A 20,108-nucleotide genomic window follows, 5' to 3' on the forward strand; every position below is an offset into this window, starting at 1 on the left:
TCTATCTATCTATCTATCTATCTATCTATCTATCTATCTATCTATCTATCTATCTATCCATCTATCCATCTATCTATCTATCTATCTATCTATCTATCTATCTATCTATCTATCTATCTATCTATCTATCTATCTATTCCCGATTCCCAAAAAGTTGTGACACTGTACAAATTGTGAATAACAACAGAATGCAATGATGTAGAAGTTTCAAATTTCAATATTTTATTCAGAATACAATATAGATGACATACCAAATGTTAAAACTGAGAAAATATATAATTTTAAGGGAAAATAAGTTGATTCTAAATTTAATGGCATCAACACATCTCAAAAAGTTGGGACAAGGCCATGTTTACCACTATGTGGCATCCCATTTTCTTTTTATAACAGTCTGCAAACATCTAGGTAAAAAAGTAACTTAAAAGTAAAAAGCCTCGACTGGTGGAGGGCTGCAGTGATGGTTGACTTTCTATAACTTTCTCCCATTTTCTGACTGCATCTCTGGAACTCAGCCACAGTGATCTTTGGGTTCTTCTTTACCTCTCTCACCAAGGATCTTCTCCCCTGATAGCTCAGTTTGCCTGGATGCCAGCTCTAGGAAGGGTTCTGGTCGTCCCAAACATCTTCCATCTAAGGATTATGGAGTCCACTGTGCTCTTAGGAACCTTAATTGCAGCAGAATTTTTTTGTAACCTTGGCCAGATCAGTGCCTTACCACAATTCTGTCTCTGAGCTCTTCATGCAGTTCCTTTGACCTCATGATTCTCATTTGCTCTGGCATGTACTGTGAGCTGTAAGGTCTTATATAGACAGGTGTGTGGCTTTCCTAATCAAGTCCAATCAGTATAATCAAACACACCTGGACTCAAATGAAGGTGTAGAACCATACTAATAAATTTTATTTATAAATCACTTTGTATTTAACAAAATCTCAAAGAGCTAAAAGAAGAACCATCTCAACGATGATCAGAAGATATGGACAGCACCTGAGTTAGATATATGAATGTCACAGCAAAGGGTCTAAATACTTAGGACCATGTGATATTTTAGTTTTTCTTTTTTAAATATCTTTTTGAAAATATTTTAGCAAATGGCTGCAATATAACAAAGAGTGAAAAATGTAAGGAGGTCTGAATACTTTCCGTACCCACTGCGTCAGGGTTCTGCCCTGGCAGCCTTGTTTGTGTTGTCTTTGTTTAAAGTTTCTATGTTTGTGTTGTGTCTTAGCACATGTATCTGTCTGTCTTTGGGTGTTTCTCAATTTCCCTCCTCGTTTCCTCTCTCCTCCATCCTCCATCCAATGAACCGGAAACCGATGGAGCTCAGCCATCTTTTAGGACATCTCAATTCTATAATTGCACCACGAGGAGGTGAAGATCGAGGAGTGAGGAGGCTTCCTGAGGAGTCGTGAGTGAGGATACACAGGTGTATCCTTTGCGGAAGTGTTTTATCGACTATAAACGTGACGCAAGCATTAATTCTCCTCCCCCTTCACATCGTGCAGTTTATTGTGCTACAGTTTATTAATCATTATTATTATTATGTTTACATGTACAAGACACAAATGTTTGGTAAATAACAACACCTGACAGTTGCAGAATTATATCAAAGCACAAGAAAAATAAAGAAACAAATAGAGAAACAAATAGAAACTAATACTATACAACAAATAAAAAACAGTTAATAACTGAAATTTGTTGTTAAAAATAACTGGTAATTATTAATTAAAATATGGACAAATGTGGTATTTTGTGGAGGCTGAAGCTCACAATATAAATAGTTATCTCTAATGTTCAAGAATCCCGACTAAATCCAGCGGTGCAGAGTTATCATTAACTGACGCCGCTTTAAAGTTACGTCAAAAGCAGCGAGGATATATATAATTTCACTTGATTCAATTCCTCCGTCCTCGCGTCCTTCCCTTGCATCCTGAAGGGGTAGAGCTAAGGCACGAGGAAAGGAACCTTGAAATGGAAACGAGGATGCACAAATAAGAATTGGGAACCACCCTTTGTGTTTTTCATGTGCTCCTCTTGCCCTTCCTTGTTTGCTGTTACCACGCCCCCTTGTTTAGTCCGGTCTTCGTTTCACTAATTGTGCTCACCTGATCCTCATATTTTCTTGTCCCTTTATATTGTGCTACCTTCCCTCATGTCCTTGCTGGTTTGTTGCATTTGTGTGTGTTTGTTTTGTGCGTACAAGTTTCTAGCTCCTTGTCAAGTAAGTTCTGCATTTAGTGTCTCCTGTTTTTCTAGCTTTAGATTTATTTTCAGTTTTTTCTGTTTCTTGAATTTTTTGTTTAGTTAAGTTTCATTGTCTGATTATGAACATGTTCTGTCTACAAACATTTGAATGACTGAGGACATGATTATTCTCCCAACTTTCGGCTGTACCTTTCAACCCACCTCGGCCATAAGGTCAGAATGTCTATAATCTTGGCCTCTTCTACCACTTCCACTGGTTTTCCTCTGTACCCTTCCACCACGCAACTGTACTCCTCTTCTTCCTGGCTTTTTGTTTCCTTCTTGTTCTTCCATTGTCAAAATTTGTAACACCATGTTATACTCTATGTTAATGAGATTCACCTCTGAGCTCTTTTAGAGAACTGATTGATCATTGATCTAGCCCTTTAAATCCCCCTTCATTAGTGAAATTCAAAATTCACCTCTGCAAAATCAATTTAGAGCACAAATTATACAAAAAACAGAGAGAAATACAGACAATGTGCTTTACAGTTTATGACAACAAGTTCAATCATTCAGCATTTAATGACTTACAAGGAACTTATGCCTACATGTTTTGAAGGGTAAGACTATTCAACACGGAATCAGTATACATTTTGATCAACAAGAAATAACCAGTTGATAATGTAGGAAACAGCAGACAATTGTACATTATCAATTGCATGATTGTATCAAAGCATTTAAAATATGTTCAAAACAATGATGAATTACTTTTATGTGTTCTAAAATGACTATGGAGGTTGAACAAGTAGTTTTATAATTAGATTATAATTATCAATTTATTTATGTATCATGCTGATTAAAAATGGTAGTAAATAAATATGTCATAGTAGTGATTTTCCCCCCTATTAATGAATCCACAGATATTTAACATCTATTTAAGCACATAACTTTCTTGGTGTCCCACATATTTAGTTTGGCTCAAACAGCTAACTGATATCAATAAATACTATGAAAATTGTATAGTATGCCTAAAAAAATTCAACCGCACAAAAAAGTAAATGTTCATTATTGACTCCAAATCATTTTAGCAGCAAAAGCGCAGTGGCAAAGTCAATAACAATACGTCCTAAACACAGTCATGTCCTCAATTGACAGTCTTAGTCCTCTTAATGAGACATCAGAGCACTTTGGCACAGAGAGAAGCATCTAAATGACCAAACTGACCTTTTGTGACGTGAAAAATAAGGCCTTGCTGTGTTTTATTTTTCCCTCAACTTGACAATGTGTTTCTAAAAAAACTGTTTCAGTAGCAGCACCTTCAATCTGGTGGTTCAGATTCAAACTTTATATGGCTTAAAAATAGCTTTTCTTTTAGGAAACATTGTCTGTCAACACTTTCACTGAGCGTGAATCCGGTGACAGCAGCTTTTGCTTATATCAGTATCAAGTTCATTAAGGTTAATTCGAAACACCTCTGGGTTTTGTTTGATGGTGTTGCAATTGCAATTTGTAATCAGGGGATCACTAAGCCTGGACCTGACATCTGCCGTACCCTCTTTTCCAGGAACGATCCCTCTTTTAATCTCATTCCTGCACTTCTCACCTCTTTACTACTTTTCTTGCCATCTGTCCTCTGTTGGGTCTATTGTAATCTCTGGTGCGGGTTTTCTAATTTACTGCATTATGTATCTTTTTCAGTTCAGCGTCAAAGTTAAGCAACATGACTTTATTCTGCTCACTGACTTAATGTTGTGTGTCCTCTGACACATGCACAAACTTACGCCAATAAATTCATGAAGTCATGTTTGCTTTAGTCACTACACTGTACATTTTTTTGTTGGTTTAACTTAAAAAAGTAAGTAACCTGGTTGCCTTAAAATTTTGAGTTTATTGAAATAAAATAAAAAATTGTTGATACAATGAAGGAAATTGGTTAAATAAATAGAAACTCAAAATATTATTGTATCTGAACCTGAAAAAAGTGTGATAAATCATGAAAATAGCACAGTTTGGCATGTTTCACTGCTTCATCACAAATAAAATTACCCAAATATGCTTACATATTTTAATACAATTTGAATAAAGGTTGTCGATTCTCAAAAATGTTCATTGTATTAACTCAAATTTTTAATTTCAATGAACTCAAAATTTTAATTAAAACCAGGTAACTTATTTTTTAAATATTTTTTTTTTACAGTGTAATGGCTGTTTTAGTAGCAGCTGTGTTTAGGTTTATTTGTATATATCATTAGATTGTTGAATCTGTGACATAAAGCATATTCTTAATTCTGTCGGGTCATTCTAAATAAATGCTGGCTGTATTTTGCTAGCAGAAATGTACTTCTCTCTATGCTTTCTCAAGTGACATACATGCCTCTTCCATAGTAGGCTAATAATATCGGCCATAAATAATATCTTTTACCATAATGATGGGTTTACACTGGTAAGAAGTGAGCAAAGCAGAGTATGAGTTTTCAATTCATTCCTATGAATGAGCAACATGCTTAAGTGGTGGATTGTGTGGGATTAACAGTATAGCCAATTGTTGTGAGGTGCAGGAAGTAACGCTTGTTATGAAAATGGACAATGCTTATTTTCATGGAATATTGCATGCATTATTTTAAATGATGTATCTGTGCACATTAATACACTTGTGATGTTGAAAACCTGTATACGTTTATGTTAATAAAATGATTATAAATTAGACATAAACAAAAGACTTACATTAAAAAGGCAACCCAACAATAAAAAATAAATAAAAAATGTTTAGGGTTAAAATCCTGTTTCTCATTAAGCAGCTTGTGATTTTTGACTTATACTGGTATAGTTATTTATTAATGTGACATTTAGGGTACATTTAAGGACAACAATGCACTCAGAAAATAATTGGCCCCATTTTATATTAGGTGGCCTTCAGTACTATGTACTTAGATCAAAAAACAAGTACAATGTTCAATGTACTGTGTTCAAATTGTATTGCAAAACACCTTTGCTGATATTGAGGTGGGATACGGGTAGAGTTAGGGTCAGGTGTGGTGGTGTGGGTCAGTTTAAGGGTAGGGTTAGGTGTAAGGGAAATGCCAACTGTGTAATTACTAATGTAACTACAGAAACTAATTACAGACAATTACATCCAGATATTTTTTTAAATGTAAGTACAATGTAAAAACATGTATGTACATAATAAGTGCATTGTATCAAATGAGTAATTACAATTTTAGTACATAGTAGTTAAGGCCACCTAATATAAAGTGTGTCCAAATAATTTGTTGACTCAACAACAAACACAATTTTTTAAATAACAATTTGCATAATTTTTGAGTTATGAAATTTTAGTTACTTTAAGTGAATTTGCATACAACTAACAAGCTACACTGAGTTAGAGGAACTTAATCATTTGTAGCATAAACACACATTTTGATGTTGACATTGTTGCAACTATCAGAGTTGTAGCCCTGGAACCAATGAGTCTTATCTATTTCTCTTCAAATCAACAGCTATTGTAGCACATGCTAATATAACTTATTTTGCATGTATATTTAATTAACAAGTAAGATAATACTTGTCACTGGCATTAGCACAGTCATTGCTTATGTAGAGTTTACCTTCATTTATACTCTTCAGCACAATGGTATCCACAAAAACATTACATTAGAGAAACTCTTTTAAATGTCAAACATAACAGCATTAAACATTAACAGGGCTTTCCCTTCGCTAAAAACAAATACATTAATGCTTAATTTAACATGTGTTCCCGTAAAGGAATGTATGGCGTAAAGCGACGTCTCAACGTCAGCATCAAATCAGGGAGAAATGACCAAACAGCAGCCCTATTTAGGGGTATGGAGATCATTCAGCCCAAGTTTGGAAAAAAGGCAAAGTAGTAGGCTCACTATTAGTCATTGTAAAATTAAATACCATCGACAATTATAAAATATCCCACCTAAATGAAGGCTTGTTTTAAGCCTACAGCAAATATGCAGACCTGTACCTCTGTAATTAAGTTGAGGTAGCGATTCAGATAAGGGTTTCTGCACCACGAAAATGTATGGTGATTGTACCAATAATTGTAACGATTGTAACAGTCAATGTGGCTCACTCCTATTCATCACATACTGCCGGCTAAATGGCTAACCCCCTTCAGTCAAAATCCGAAGATGAGGGATTTGCATTGAAATCTGTCAGATGACCATCAGCGGCATAAAGTGACGAAGTGGGGGTACCCTCAATGTCAGCTTCTCAACGTCAGGGGGACATGACCAAACGGCAGTATGTGACAAATAAGAGTGAGACTGTGTTGGCCTTATTTTCGAAGTTATCAAGACAAGTTAGCAATTTCATTAAGTTACTACAACTTCATTTGTAAAAATAAAAAATAAAGCCAATTAATGCAGAAGTTTTAAATTACAGACGATATTAAGTTGATGTAATGATCATTATAATTGTGTCAACAGAACTCAACTTAAAGGGTTTTAATTAAATCATTAAGGGGGGGGGGGTGAAATGCTGTTTCATGCATACTGAGCTTTTTACACCGTTAAAGACTTGGATTCCTATCCTAAACATGTCAAAAATACTCCTTCCGGTTTCTCACAAGTTTCGGAGAGTTTTTTTCGAGTACGAGTCCGCTTGACGTCAACGGGTTGGAATGTCCTTGTTTGGGCCGTACGGGCTCTTCTCCTGGAAGGGTGCACGCGCGCGTGACCAGAGCAAGAGAGAAAATGCACGCCCATAAACACTCTCAGGTGCAGATCCACTTGTCCGTGCAACACTTCTGTCGCGCCGCTCTCCACTTTATTCTTATGGGTGACATCAAACGACTTTAACGCGTCCACATAGCATTCCGGGAAGGCAGCTCTGCATTTAAACATCAGTAAACAACACGATCATGTAAAGTTAATTTATCAATGGAGCATGCGATCTATGGTGTGTGTTTAAAACATTTGTTTAGCTGACCACTATAGGTGTCAGTTTGTTTATTGTAAAACCACCCAAACATAAACCGCAACGTTCTCACAAAGCGTGCTTCTTCATTCAAATCCGCTACTCCATTGTTTTTCTATACAATAGTCTGATGTGCAAAACCGTTTTGCTTGGGATTGCTAGGGTTTAGTCGCATACAATAGTCCATAAACCAAATCATGTCCTCATAAATCACAAGTAAACAAACGCAAATGTTGACAAGCCACTAAATACAGTACATACCACAGAGACGGACGTCCTGATGTTGCTGCTTCTCCTGTTCAATTTATTTTATTTAGTCTCCGGATCTGATTCTAGATCATATGTGTATTAGTTGAATCTGATTGATAGCCATGGTTTATTAGGGTAACGTTTTCTTTTCCACGTATGACGATGTCAGCTTTCAGAAGCTCTCGTGCAGTAGCTCCCCTCTCGTCATTCTTTAGCTCCGCCCCCACGATACGCCTCCAGCCGCTCGTTTTTTCCCGGAAAGACTCAGTACAGCCTATATTTCTTTTATAAATATAATAAAACTAAAGACTTTTCGGAGATATGAAGGATGCAATACTACTCTATAGGTACTCAAGATTGACATGAGATTGACTGAAACTGAGTGTTTCACCCCCCCCCCCCCCCTTTTAATTATAATTTTTAACTTGCAACCATGCTTTTATTTAAGTTGTAGTAACAGGTCCCCAGAATTACTTTTTAGAGTGACTAAAAATACTAAATGCAAACAAACATTTGCATTTTTTGTGAAATGATGACAACGTTGTCAAAATGATACCCATTCACACCGATCCATTAAAATTGCTGCAGTTTGCATGTCAGACCAGTAGTTGGCAGTGTCACTTTGTAAAGAAACACCACGCGTCTGAACACGTTATATGCATTCGCAAGACTTCAACATTTGAAAAAAAATCATTTTTTTTGTTTTGTTCACACAATGATGATAACAGCATGATTTTCAAAAACCACGCAGGTCACGCAAAATTGCCGTTGTCATGTGAAGGAACAGCCAAAACACGTAAAAGAAAATGGTGTTTTGTAAACCGCCCCTTAGTCTACACAGCATTTAAATTGTTTACAGTACTGACAAGAAAAAAGAAAGAAAAAAAGGGGCACCTTTAACATTTCATCTCGGTTTTTGTGCCGTCCCATACAATTCCCCTCATTAGGTCACCAATTTAGATCTTAAGCTGCCTTTGAAACTTTCCAAAACATTCAATCGATACAGGTCTGTCCTGCCTTTAATCACCCTGGATTTATTTAACTCCCTCGGAAACACCAGACATACCTCACTGTTCCCTTTTTAGCACAGGGATTTTCTCTGTGCTATTCCAGGAATTTCAAGTGCACATTTATTGGATTACTTGTCAGGACTAATTACAATGTGCCCACCTTGACAGCAAAAAAAGGATTGCTGGGACTAGTGTAGATAACTAGTCTATAGTAGTTGTTGTGAATTGTTGTGTGTGTGGTTTTATGTCAGTGTAATGAATCTAGACAAATTGCAAATGACAGCATAATAAACAGTCTATCAAAAGTACCGTGTACCCTTTCCTGAAGGTGCACAGCATCAAACAGGCTGACACGTAAGTCATTAGAAACAACAATTGTGTCAAGAGTTGGGAGGAAACACCCTCTTATGCAAGTGTTTACTGGCGTCATGGTTTTTTCAAATGTTTAATGGACTTCTTATGCCTTCTAGGGTGAACTGATTAACTTTGAATGAGTAGATCTTTAGGAATACCTAACAAGAACAGATGAACAAATTCAGTGTTTCTTTACTCAGAGGTGGATAGTAGTGGAGTATTTTTACTCTACTCAAGTACATTTTTAAGTATACTTTATCAGTTTTTTTTTTTTTTTTTTTTTTAGAAAACTTCACATTCCAAAGCATAATGTATAATGTGACACTTTTTACAGCACTACATGTCATAAACAAAAGTTGTTGTTTTCTTACCTTTAATACTTAATTACATTAAAAATGTAGTACTTTTTTTACTTGTAAAACTTACTCAAGTAAAACTTTGAATTACTTGAGTAAAAGTATACAGTACTAGATTGTTAATGTAATTAGGTATTAAATGATATTCAATATGAAATGTATTGCAGTAAAAAGTACAATATTATGTTTTGGAATGTTGTGAAGTAAAAGTTTTCTAAAGAAGAACACTGATAAAGTACAGATACCTGAAAAACAAAATGACTTGGAAAGTAAAAGTACTTTAATACTGTCCGCCTCTGTCTTTACTGAAAAGACCCAACTGGCTTCAGATATTTCTTGAGCTTGGAAATGATAATGTGGGGATTGAACAAAATTAACAATTTCTTACAAGAATGAGGCACGTAGACAGGATATCGATTGAAATGTCAAAAGGGCAGGGGAAATTTCTTTTGAAAGAAAAACCAAACTTTCTGCCTAGAAAACAATACCTCTTTTAAAAGTGCAGCCAGTTCTTAAGCAAAGGCAGCAGCGAGGGTGGGAGCAGAGGAAGGGAGGGAGTCTTAGATAAATACAAGTTAATGGGTCATAATGATGTCTAATGACAGATATCGCTTTCCTTCGGGACACAAAGGGCGATGGAAACAAACAAATGATAAGGAAAATAAAAACAACAGTTCACCGGCTCTGTGGTGGGTACAGGCTGGTCTGCAAGCAGTGATACACTTTGTGAATTGTCGTAGGGCACTGCACTGGCATTTAACATGTTCTTGCCTAAGAGAAAACATGTCCTTAGAAAAAATATTTTACACTGATGAATTTTAGGAAAAAGACTTTGTTAGAATAAAGCTTTTTTTGTGAAGGAATTTCTTTTTTCATTATTCATGTTTTGACATACAAAGACATCGGTGTGATTCTACCTGCAAGAAAAAAGGTGAGAAATTTATATCCATTTGACTAAATACATATTTATGCTTTTGGTATGTTTGTATTCAATTACAAATTTTAAGTTTAATAGGGTTAGGTGTGAGGGAAGTCAGAAATGAATTACAGATGTAATTAAATGCAGGTAATTTTGAAAGTGTAAGTACAATGTGAAAACATGTACACAATAACTGCATTGTGTCAAATGATTATTTAAAATGTTAGTACTAAGGCCACCTAATACAAAGTGGGTCAGATTTTTTACATGTTTTTGAAATAACTGTTTTCTATTTGAAGATATTTTAAAATGTAATTTATTCCTATGATGCCAAGGTCTTCAATGTCACATGATCCTTCAGAAATCATTCACTGTAAATATATATATATATATATATATATATATATATATATATATATATATATATATATATATATATATATATATATATATATATATATATATAATTTTTCAGTTGGGCAAATTTAATTTCTGTGAATTGATGCAATTTAATTGACAGAAATTAAATTTGGCCAACTGAAAAATTTAGATGTAATCAGTCACTAGAAAATGTTAAATTAGCTAAATTTATTTTTACAGCGTGTTCTAATATCCAGATTTGGTGCTCAAGAACATTTATTATCAAGTTGCTGTTTAAAACAGGAAACTTTTTTTTAAGATTATAAATGTCTTCTTCTTAATGCACCCAAACCAATTAAAGTTAGGTGACACTTAAAGGATGAAAATCCTCAAGCCATCCTTGGTTTATGTGACATTCTTCTTTCAGGAGAATACAATCACAGTTATATATAAAAAATGTCCTGGCTCTTTAAAGCATTATAAATATATTGGTAGTAAATGGCAGCCCAAAAATTGAAGCACAAAAAAGTGTATCCATCCATTCTAAAAGTAACCCACAGGGCTCATGTAAGAAAAAATATAAATTTAACACGTTATAAAGTAAAATATCTATCTTCCAGCAAACCGCCTTCTGCATTCAACTTATGTAAAAAGCGTAACTGGCGCGACAATGACGTCGGATGTATAGCGTAAGATTTTTTTAATTTTGAATGCGAGAGGCGCTACACTCCTCTTAAGTTGAACACGGAAGGCGGTCCACCAGAAGCTCGATGTTTTACTTTATCAAATGGTTTTAAATATGGATATTGTTCTTACACAACGCCCCCAGAGCCATGTGGATTACTTTTAAAATAGATGGATGCACATTTTTGGGCTTCACATTTTGGGCTGCCATTCACTGCTTTTATAAAGCTTGGAAGAGCCAGGATATTTATATATATACTGTAAAAAAAATTGGTTGGTTTAAGTAAGTAACCTGGTTGCCTTAAAATTTTGAGTTTATTGAAATTAAAAATTTGAGTTTAATAAACTTAAAAAAGGAAATTTGTTTAATAAATAGAAACTCTAAATATTTTTGTATCTGAACCACATAAAAATTTTGATAAATCATGAAAATAGAACTATTTGGCATGTTTCACTGCGTCATCAGAAATAAAACACACACAATTACCCAATATGCTTACAACATCTTTTAATACTCTTTTAATAAAGGTTGTCGAATCTCAAAAAAAAAATATTGTATTAACTCAAAATTTTAATTTCAATGAACTCAAAATTTTAAGGCAACCAGGTAACTTTTTTTCTAAATAATTTTTTACAGTGTATATATATATAACTATATAAATAACTCTGATTGTATTCCTCTGAAAGAAATATATCATATATATCTATGATGACTTGAGGATCAATAATGGGGTAATTTTCATTTTTTAGTGAACTATCCCTTTAATGCTCACATTTTTTTAACTATCCAAGATCCTGATAATATTAATTTTGACCATTAACAAAAGAACATTAGTTTAAATCTTACAATGAGGACTAAAAAACTACTTCTAAAACTGATGGTCTGCATTTTCATACGTGGATATTGATTCACTTAATCTTTCTATAATTTATAAATTAATTAGTTATCACAATTTGTCATTTTCTATGCATAGGCTATTAAGCTGATGTATTTTGTGCTTTTGTATCATTTATAGGGAGAAATGACTGACACAATCCTATGAGGAAAAATAAGGACAACCACAGACGAAGCACAGCCTGGGTGGACAACTGCTTCCTAAAATATTTATTGTGTTAAGATCATCAACATTTAAGAAGTTTATAAATCATACTTTAACAGAAGAGACAGAAAACTTTGAAACTTTTGTGGAGCACATTAATGATGGCAACATCGGAGGAACTTTCAGCCCAGTCTAACCCGACCCAAACCGTGAAATATGATCCAAAGTCTCAAACTGTAACATTACCAAGTGGGTTGGTTTCTGTGGCAGGTGTCACGGTGGTGACGGGGGGAGCGGAGCTGTCCTGTGGATCCTGTATGTTGGCCTTCGCGGTTTGGGGCACTGTGGTTGGTTTGAGTATTGTGTCATTGGGTTTATGGGACCTTTCGGTGTACAGTGGTCCGTCACACCTTTTGGCTCTTGGATTGGTACTGCTGCTCACCAGTTTGAGTCTGGTTGCCATGATCTTTGTCCTCCGTTTAATAATGAAAAAGAGAAGAATGAAGGCCAGAAGAGAGAGGGCAGAAGCAAATTTAGTGCTGATCAATGATTACGCAGAAGTTGTTTTAAAAAGAGTCACAGTGTAAATAAGCAGTGAAAAATATGATGTGAAATTTTGCAGTTTTGTTCTCTTTGACCATGTCAGACTCCCTGCTGCTTCATCCTTTTTCTCCATCGCTGTTTGCTTAATCATGTAGGAATGTCACAGGAAATTCATTGGGTTCACTGCTACAGGAAACACTTGGCTTTTTCCTGTGTGATTTCAGAACACACAAGAGACATTTGCATCTGCATTCATGTGTATTAATTAAAAAGTTGATTTACTCTACTGCATTTTGAATTTAAGTCTGAATTAATATTATTACACAGCTTTTTAACTTTTAAACCTAAGCCCATAAATACATGTTTGTACTTATATATATAGTACACAAACTACATTCTCTTCATTGCCATTAAAATGACAACAGGTCCAATTACATAAGCAAATATAGATATAGTATGGGTATATAACTTTGTTAACAGCTTGAATATATATAATGTGTGTGTGTGTGTGTGCGTGCGTGCGTGCGTGCGTGCGTGCGTGCGTGCGTGCGAGTCTGGGTCATTTTTCCTAATTTGTTTCTGAAAAAGTTGCATTTTACAAATGATGATCCACACCTAAAGAGGCATTACTTTTTTCAAGCCTCTTGTGAAGTGTTACTTTGTTACATTGTTATTCTTACTACTAATGGTTTTACTTTATACCATGCATAATACAATGTATTATTTTAAATAAGTTGTAAATTTAATGAATGAATAATTTAATTGAAATTAAAAAATATTGTTTGCTCTAAACTATCATCAGTGAGGTACATTTACAGTAACTGAAAAACCTGTAACTGCATGTTAAAACATCACTAAATCTTTACAAATGAATTGGCAGAGTAAAAACGGTAATGTCTGTCTCCATCTGCTGGTCACATTTATTATTCTTCACAGTGATTTACTTAATACTGTAAAATTTAATACTGCCTGTCATAAAAAAAATATTTACTTAAAATAATCACGTTATTACACTTTTTTATATCATGATGATGACAATGATGATGATATGTATTATTAGCAGTAGTGGTGATTTATTACTGTTGTTATATATTATACTATAATAAAATTGGTATTATCAATAATGTTTTAGAATAAATAGCAGTGAGAATATGAACAAGGGCATATGTTACATAAGTATGTTAATACAATGTAGAAAAAACATTGAAAAAACATGAAAGACCATTAATCAAAGAAAGCTTATGCTAAAAAAAACATTCTTTAATCATGCTCAGCTTTGTTCTGAAGTTGTAATGCCCTTACTTTTTTTCATTTTCATGTTCAGATGATGCTGGGTTTGGCTACACAGGTAGGCGATTTTGGACCGATTTCTCCCCCTCTGACAATTACTGATTGTGGTTATATATTCATCCAATGTTCCTGTGGTGTAAAAGGTTAGTTCCCCTTAAAATGAAACTGATGTCATTAATGACACCCTAATGTCTTTCCACACCCGTAAGACCTCCGTTCATCTTCAGAACACAATTTAAGATATTTTATGTTTCCGAGAGTTTATCCAAGTGTATTCACTATACTGTCCATGTCTAGAAAGGGAATAAAAACATCATCAAAGTAGTCCATATGTGACATCAGTTAGTTAATTAGAATCTCTTGAAGCATCGAAAATACATTTTGGACCAAAAATAACAAAAACTAAGATTTTATTCTAACTATGTCTTCTCTTCCTTGTTTGTGTTCAATCCTCAAAAAAAGAATCAGTGAATCGATAAATGATTCGGATCGCCAGAGTCACGTGATTTCAGCAGTTCGGCATGCGATCCGAATCATTGATCGATTCACTGATTCATAACCGTTTGAATCTTTACTTGACGTTTTAATTAAAACAAACGCAGAAGAGAAGACAATGCTGAATAAAGTCGTTTTTTGTTATTTTTGGACAAAAATGTTAGCCTGACGTGGTCATACTCAATTCTAGTCAGAATATGAGTCTAAAACTGCTCCATTGGGCTGTGATTATGAGGCGTATTTCAATCGAACCAGGAAATTGGATAGACCTACAACCAATCAGAGCAACGGAGTGATGCATTGTCAAATGTCAACAGAGCTCAACTGCACTGTGTTGCCAAGTCCGCGTTTTTCCCCCCGGTTGTTTTCTCCGTAGGTTGAAGCGACTATTATGTGATATATAGACCCATGAGTGCGAATTTTAGCAGGCAACCTTGCCAACACACATTTTACCCCTCAAACGCCATTTTTTCCTTGAGAACCCCCCGAGAAGCTATTGTTTAGGGCTAGTAGTTGGCGGGTTTTGTTGTAAAAACTTGGCAACCCTGTCTGCACATGCGCTGGAATAAACGATCTTTGCTGGTGTTGTAAAAAAATTAAAGAATTTATTGATACACAGAGTACTTACCCAACATAATCATCATTTCTGAGAGAAATTGTGAAGGTGAATGCATATACAAGATCTCCGTTTAGGATTCAAGTAAATATAATCCAAGCCCCTTTGATGACGTGCATGATTATGTTACTGTTGATCATCTGTCCGCAGAGCCGAACTATTCTGTTGTTATTTTATGGTTGATTTCCCAGTATATAGCGTACTCCACAGCAACTTTTTTTGCTCATTGTAACAAGACTGTCCGTCATCGTATAAAGCCCTCCCTGATGATTTCATTGGTCCGATAATCACTCCTCTATTTAGCGAGGCAAGACCGAATTGCCCGACCTAAAATGTTTGTGGGCGGGGCTAAATTCGGCTGGCATCCAGGCTACCAAAATGTATTTTCAATGCCTGTAATCTGACTCCTGCAGCGTTTGTGCTGTGACACTCCCTCAGCGGCTAAATCACATTATAGTGAACAGACAAGTTCAGTTTGTAATTCTCTAACTGAACTGGTTTTATGAAAATGAACGTGGTCGCAGTGGGAAAGTGAAAGTGATCCAGTAATCCAGTAGCGGTAACTTTGGGAATGGCCTCACAGGGCAACGAAGCATTCTGGGAATTGTTGTCTTTCATCCCCATGAGACAAAAATACAATTTCTGTCTTTGTCTTTTCCTTTTAAAGGAGTACTTCAGCGCTGAGAAGATGAATCGGCACTCGCGGCATAGCTTCACAGCGCATGTTCAGTCTGGCCTGTTTCTGTTTCAGTCACAGGCATGTTTCAGTTCATGCCTTTGAAAGCTTAAAGGGGGGGTGAAACACTCAGTTTCAGTCAGTGTCATGTCAATCTTGAGTACCTATAGAGTAGCATTGCATCCTGCATATCTCCGAAAAGTCTTTATTTTTTTAATAATTATATAAGAAAGATGCGCTGTTCCGAGTCTTTCCGAAAAAAGCCGAGCGGGTGGGGGCGTGTCGTGTAAGCGGAGCTAAATAATGACGTGTGCTCGCTGCTGCTATTGTGTTGAGTCGAGTGCGTCGTAAAGCTGTGTCATCCCTAACAGCGGGAAAAAACTTTATTCAAAATAAAAATATGGCTTTTAATCAGATACAGCCATACATCTATGATCCGGAATCAGACCCAGAGGCTGCAGTTGAACAGGAGCAGCAGCAAAAACGACTAGAGCAGGACGTCTCTATGTGGTACAAGTTATACACTAACTATATAATATGCTTAGCGGCTTGTGTTATTTACATATTTATACTTGAATTATATCGTCGTATTTTTGTCTTTGAAGGTGTACATGTGGGAAGTGCAGTTGTGCACGTGTGTTTGTGTGTTTACGCGTGGTTTGTGTAGAGACAGTAAGCGGACTAAAAAAAACACAGACATTTGAAGCAGTCTCACTCACCCTTCTAACGTTGGGACTGCTCCATCATTCAGCATTAGGGGATTGGGAAAATCCGGCGTCAAGCTGGGCCTTGTTTATGAAACAGTCGGCACCGAAATGCAGCGAACAGATATAAACATTCGCGCAACTCAGTTGCTGATCCGGAAAAGCAAATTCCATCCACTGTTGCCTTAACGCGGGGTTTTTGGCGAATCTGTGCAGGACTGTCTTGGTCTGGCAACCAAAAACGCACTTTTTTGGTGACATTGTTATGTGCACATCACCTGTCCAGCATCCTACAAGCCAGCGCTTTGATGGGCGTAGCCTGTTACTTTCGCTCTCTCCCTCTCTCTCTCTCACGCGCTTCCGGTAGAATTGTCCGTAAGGCCCATACAAGGAAATTCCGCCCCCATTAACGTCAAAGGGGACGCATGATCTCAAAAAACTTGCCGAAACTTATGACTAACCGGAAGTAGTATTTTTGACAAAGAAATACTCCCATCAAACGTCCACCTTAACTTTTGAAACTTTGTCTATGTTTAGTATGGGATTCCAAATCTTTAACAGTGTAAAAAGATCAGTATGCATGAAACAGCATTTCACCCCCCCTTTAAATAACTTTCATAGGAATTAGTTTGAGAAGTTGAAAGACTTACATCAATGCCTGAGGCTGCAGCTGCGAGATGAGTGCTGTGAGTGTGATCTCCCATCCCCCACGCGCGAGTTGAAAACATGTGGAAATGGCTCCCTCTGCTGGCTATAGTCTTTACTCTCTGGCCAACAATTCCTCCGATGCTGCAAATTGACGATATTTGCGTCATGGGAGGAATTTTTCCAGAAATAAAATGCATGAATGAATGAATAAAACTTTTGTTTTCAGCCACATATACGCTTCAATACACTGACCAATCCGCATACATGCGAAAAATGTGATGACTGACAGTTATAAATATTCATGTCGAAATCAGGCTCATAAAATGTCAGGAAAACACAATTCCTGGCTGCATGTCATTATCCATGGATCACTGAATCTTTGGTAAGTTGTAAGGGCAACTATATCGAGCCCAACCTTTAGTTTAAACTGATAAGCCTTTGCTCTACTCGCGTTTTCCTCTATTAACTCCATAGCTCCAGCAGCTCTTCTGCCACCCAGCCCTGGCTGAAGGGGCGTGTTTCGGCGGGGAAGTGACTTCGATGCATACCCTCTATAGTAGTTCAGACACCTGTCACGCTGGAGGCGTTCCCCTTAGCCTTAGCTGATGCAGCGTCTCATTCACTGTTTTCAGGGAACAGTGGTTATGTAATCCTGAGACGCATCTAGTGGCTATTGAAATTTTTACTTTTTTATTATTTTTATACTGTCATGTCACCAGATGTCACCACATTTTAAGGTATTAGCTGTCTGAACTTACTGGAATTATTATATTTTTTTGACTGAACTTAAAGAAATATTAAATAGAACATAAAAATAAGCATATTTTACATAAAAAAAGTGTTTTTAGAGGTAAATAAATTCATAAATACCCCAAACATCACAAAAAAGGCATACATTTATAGATTTTATTGAAGATGGTGATATAACATTTATTAAAATAAATAAATATTGGGATCACACCGGAGACCTTTGTGCCCAAATTTGTCCACGTAGGATAAATAAAGGGTTGATGGTAAACATTTTAATAGTCTATTAAAGAAAACGTTAACCGGCACGCAAATTAAAAAGCCTTTATTAACAAATGGCTACAAAAAAAATCTAAAAACTCTCCGATGTGTTTCTTGCAATACAACAAAATCAGCAACAGGTCAAAGCAGTATCATTCATTAAGTCATCTGATTAGTTAGTTTCATGTGCCCATCATCTCTTTACAGCATTTAACAGGCACCAATACAGTTTTTTTCCATACTCAAAAACAACACTTCAAATATTAATGTAAAATAAATTAGGAGTAAATTCAAAAAGTAAAGTAAATGAGTAAATCCAAGTCACTCATTTAATCCTGGATTTTATTAGTCTTTAGTTTAAACATCTCTCTTTAATTCAGTTTAAGTTCTCTATTCCTAAGGGTAGATGCATTTTTATGCACTATTATGCATTAATTTAAAAAAAATTGCCATAGGATATTCTTCATTACCCCTCCTGAAGGCATAATTATATGAAGCCAGTCGATCCAGTAATCGTCTTTTTGTTCTCCCAAAATAAAACACCACATTGTGGATGTTAAATCTAAAAAGATTTTATCTTGCACAGCATTATCACAATGATTACAATGGTGACATTTACTGTATTTTAACGCTTTAATACTTTATTATATTTTGCCATCAATACTCATATTTATATAGCGATATAAAAATGCTGTAGCCTGTTTATTTAAAAAAAAATGTATAAAATATAACTTAAAAGTGAGTCTAAATAAATGGTAATTGTTGTACCTTTTGTTGTTTGCAGTAAATTGCTTTTATGAGAATATCACATTTTGTATTTCAAAGTCTTATGCCTCATAGTCATTATTAGTTTCTTGCCCTGCTTGCAGTACAGAGACTCTTCCTCTGAGAACACCTAGAAGGAACACAGCTCTCCTGACCATTTCCTGAATATTGCTTCTGTCCTCTAGACGCTGCTTCACCTCTGCAATCTCCATCTGAATTTTATTCAGAACCTCATCAATCTCTTTAATTTAATGCTGTATGGTAGAGATCCTGGATTGGTAATTGGACACCTTTCTCCTGTTCTCATTCACTTGGGACTCATTTCTTTTTAGCTCATTTTCAGCATCTCCGATAGCCTTTGAGGCATCATGAAATACAGGTCCTCCCACAATCATCATTATCCGACCTAAAGGAAAGCGAGAAATCATATCAGCCACAAATACTGGTTAGTTGTACTTAAGATGATTAAATAGTAGTGAATAAGAGAGGATTTCTCACCAGGAATCCATCTGAGTACTGGTAGTGCATGCAGTACCGTGCCTGCAATTGCTACACCTTTACCCATATTCTTCCTATCTGTCTCTCTTATTATTTCATCTTTTCTTAATGCTACAATTTTTTCAGCCTGCTCCAACGCTGCCTTAGAATTCTTTAATGATTCTTCAGCGGATTTCTTCTCAATGTGTAATTTATCCATTGCCATGCTGTCAGGATCCCAGTGTGATTGGTTGCTCTTTTTGTGTGTTTACCTTTTGTGTCCCATGTGTGCACTCTCTGTCTCCTCCCTTCTCGTTATCCCTGATTGTTTTCCACAGCTGTTGTGTGTTGTTTCCCTCTATTTAAGGTCCAGGGGCCTGTATATGATGGTGGTTTAACAAACTCAGGGTTACAGGATTAGTTTTGAGTTGACAAAACCAAACCAATCTATTCAGGCTTTGTTGGTCCCATGATGCTGATCATCAGCTTGCTCTGTCAACTCAGGCTTTGATCCTGAGTTCAGGAGTTTAGCTATGACAGCAGTGTATAGCCAATCACACGCGAATCAGCGTGAGATCAGCGAAACTTTAATTTCTCTCTTCTGCAGATTATTAGGCCTACATGATTGAAAAATATTAAGAATTAAAAAAAAATGTACTCCGTAAGAAGAAAAGAGCTGTCTATGAAAGAGGACAACTTAAAGAAACAATATTATATGTCAATGCAAGTAAAAGTTATGAAAGAAAATTGAACATTTAAGCTCAGTAAGCTTCTTTTTTTAATA

At 35.8% G+C, this 20,108-nt stretch overlaps 1 protein-coding gene and 1 pseudogene across 2 annotated transcripts; one reads left to right on the forward strand and one right to left on the reverse strand.

Annotated features, from left to right (window-relative positions):
• The first annotated feature begins 2,241 nt into the window (after nucleotides 1–2,241).
• Nucleotides 2,242–12,922, forward strand: LOC137083777 (transmembrane protein 100-like). 2 transcript variants are annotated; one of them, XM_067449716.1, is made up of 2 exons: nucleotides 2,242–2,417; nucleotides 12,079–12,922. In XM_067449716.1, the coding sequence occupies exon 2, from the start codon at nucleotides 12,261–12,263 to the stop codon at nucleotides 12,687–12,689; it is 429 nt and encodes a 142-aa protein (XP_067305817.1). In that variant the 5' UTR covers nucleotides 2,242–2,417; nucleotides 12,079–12,260; the 3' UTR covers nucleotides 12,690–12,922. The 2 variants fall into 2 exon arrangements, with proteins under 2 accessions (XP_067305817.1, XP_067305815.1); XM_067449714.1 differs by lacking the exon at nucleotides 2,242–2,417 and adding an exon at nucleotides 9,806–10,030.
• A 5,870-nt stretch (nucleotides 12,923–18,792) lies between these two features.
• LOC137083218 (uncharacterized) overlaps nucleotides 18,793–20,108 on the reverse strand; it is a 34,797-nt pseudogene continuing 33,481 nt past the window's right edge.

Source organism: Pseudorasbora parva, chromosome 7, assembly GCF_024679245.1.
Source record: "Pseudorasbora parva isolate DD20220531a chromosome 7, ASM2467924v1, whole genome shotgun sequence".
In the NCBI taxonomy this organism is placed as follows: Eukaryota; Metazoa; Chordata; class Actinopteri; order Cypriniformes; family Gobionidae; genus Pseudorasbora; species Pseudorasbora parva.

Bases quoted from the DNA above. Each gene is read 5' to 3' on its own strand.
- LOC137083777 (XM_067449716.1), top strand. From the start codon at position 12,261: ATGATGGCAACATCGGAGGAACTTTCAGCCCAGTCTAACCCGACCCAA.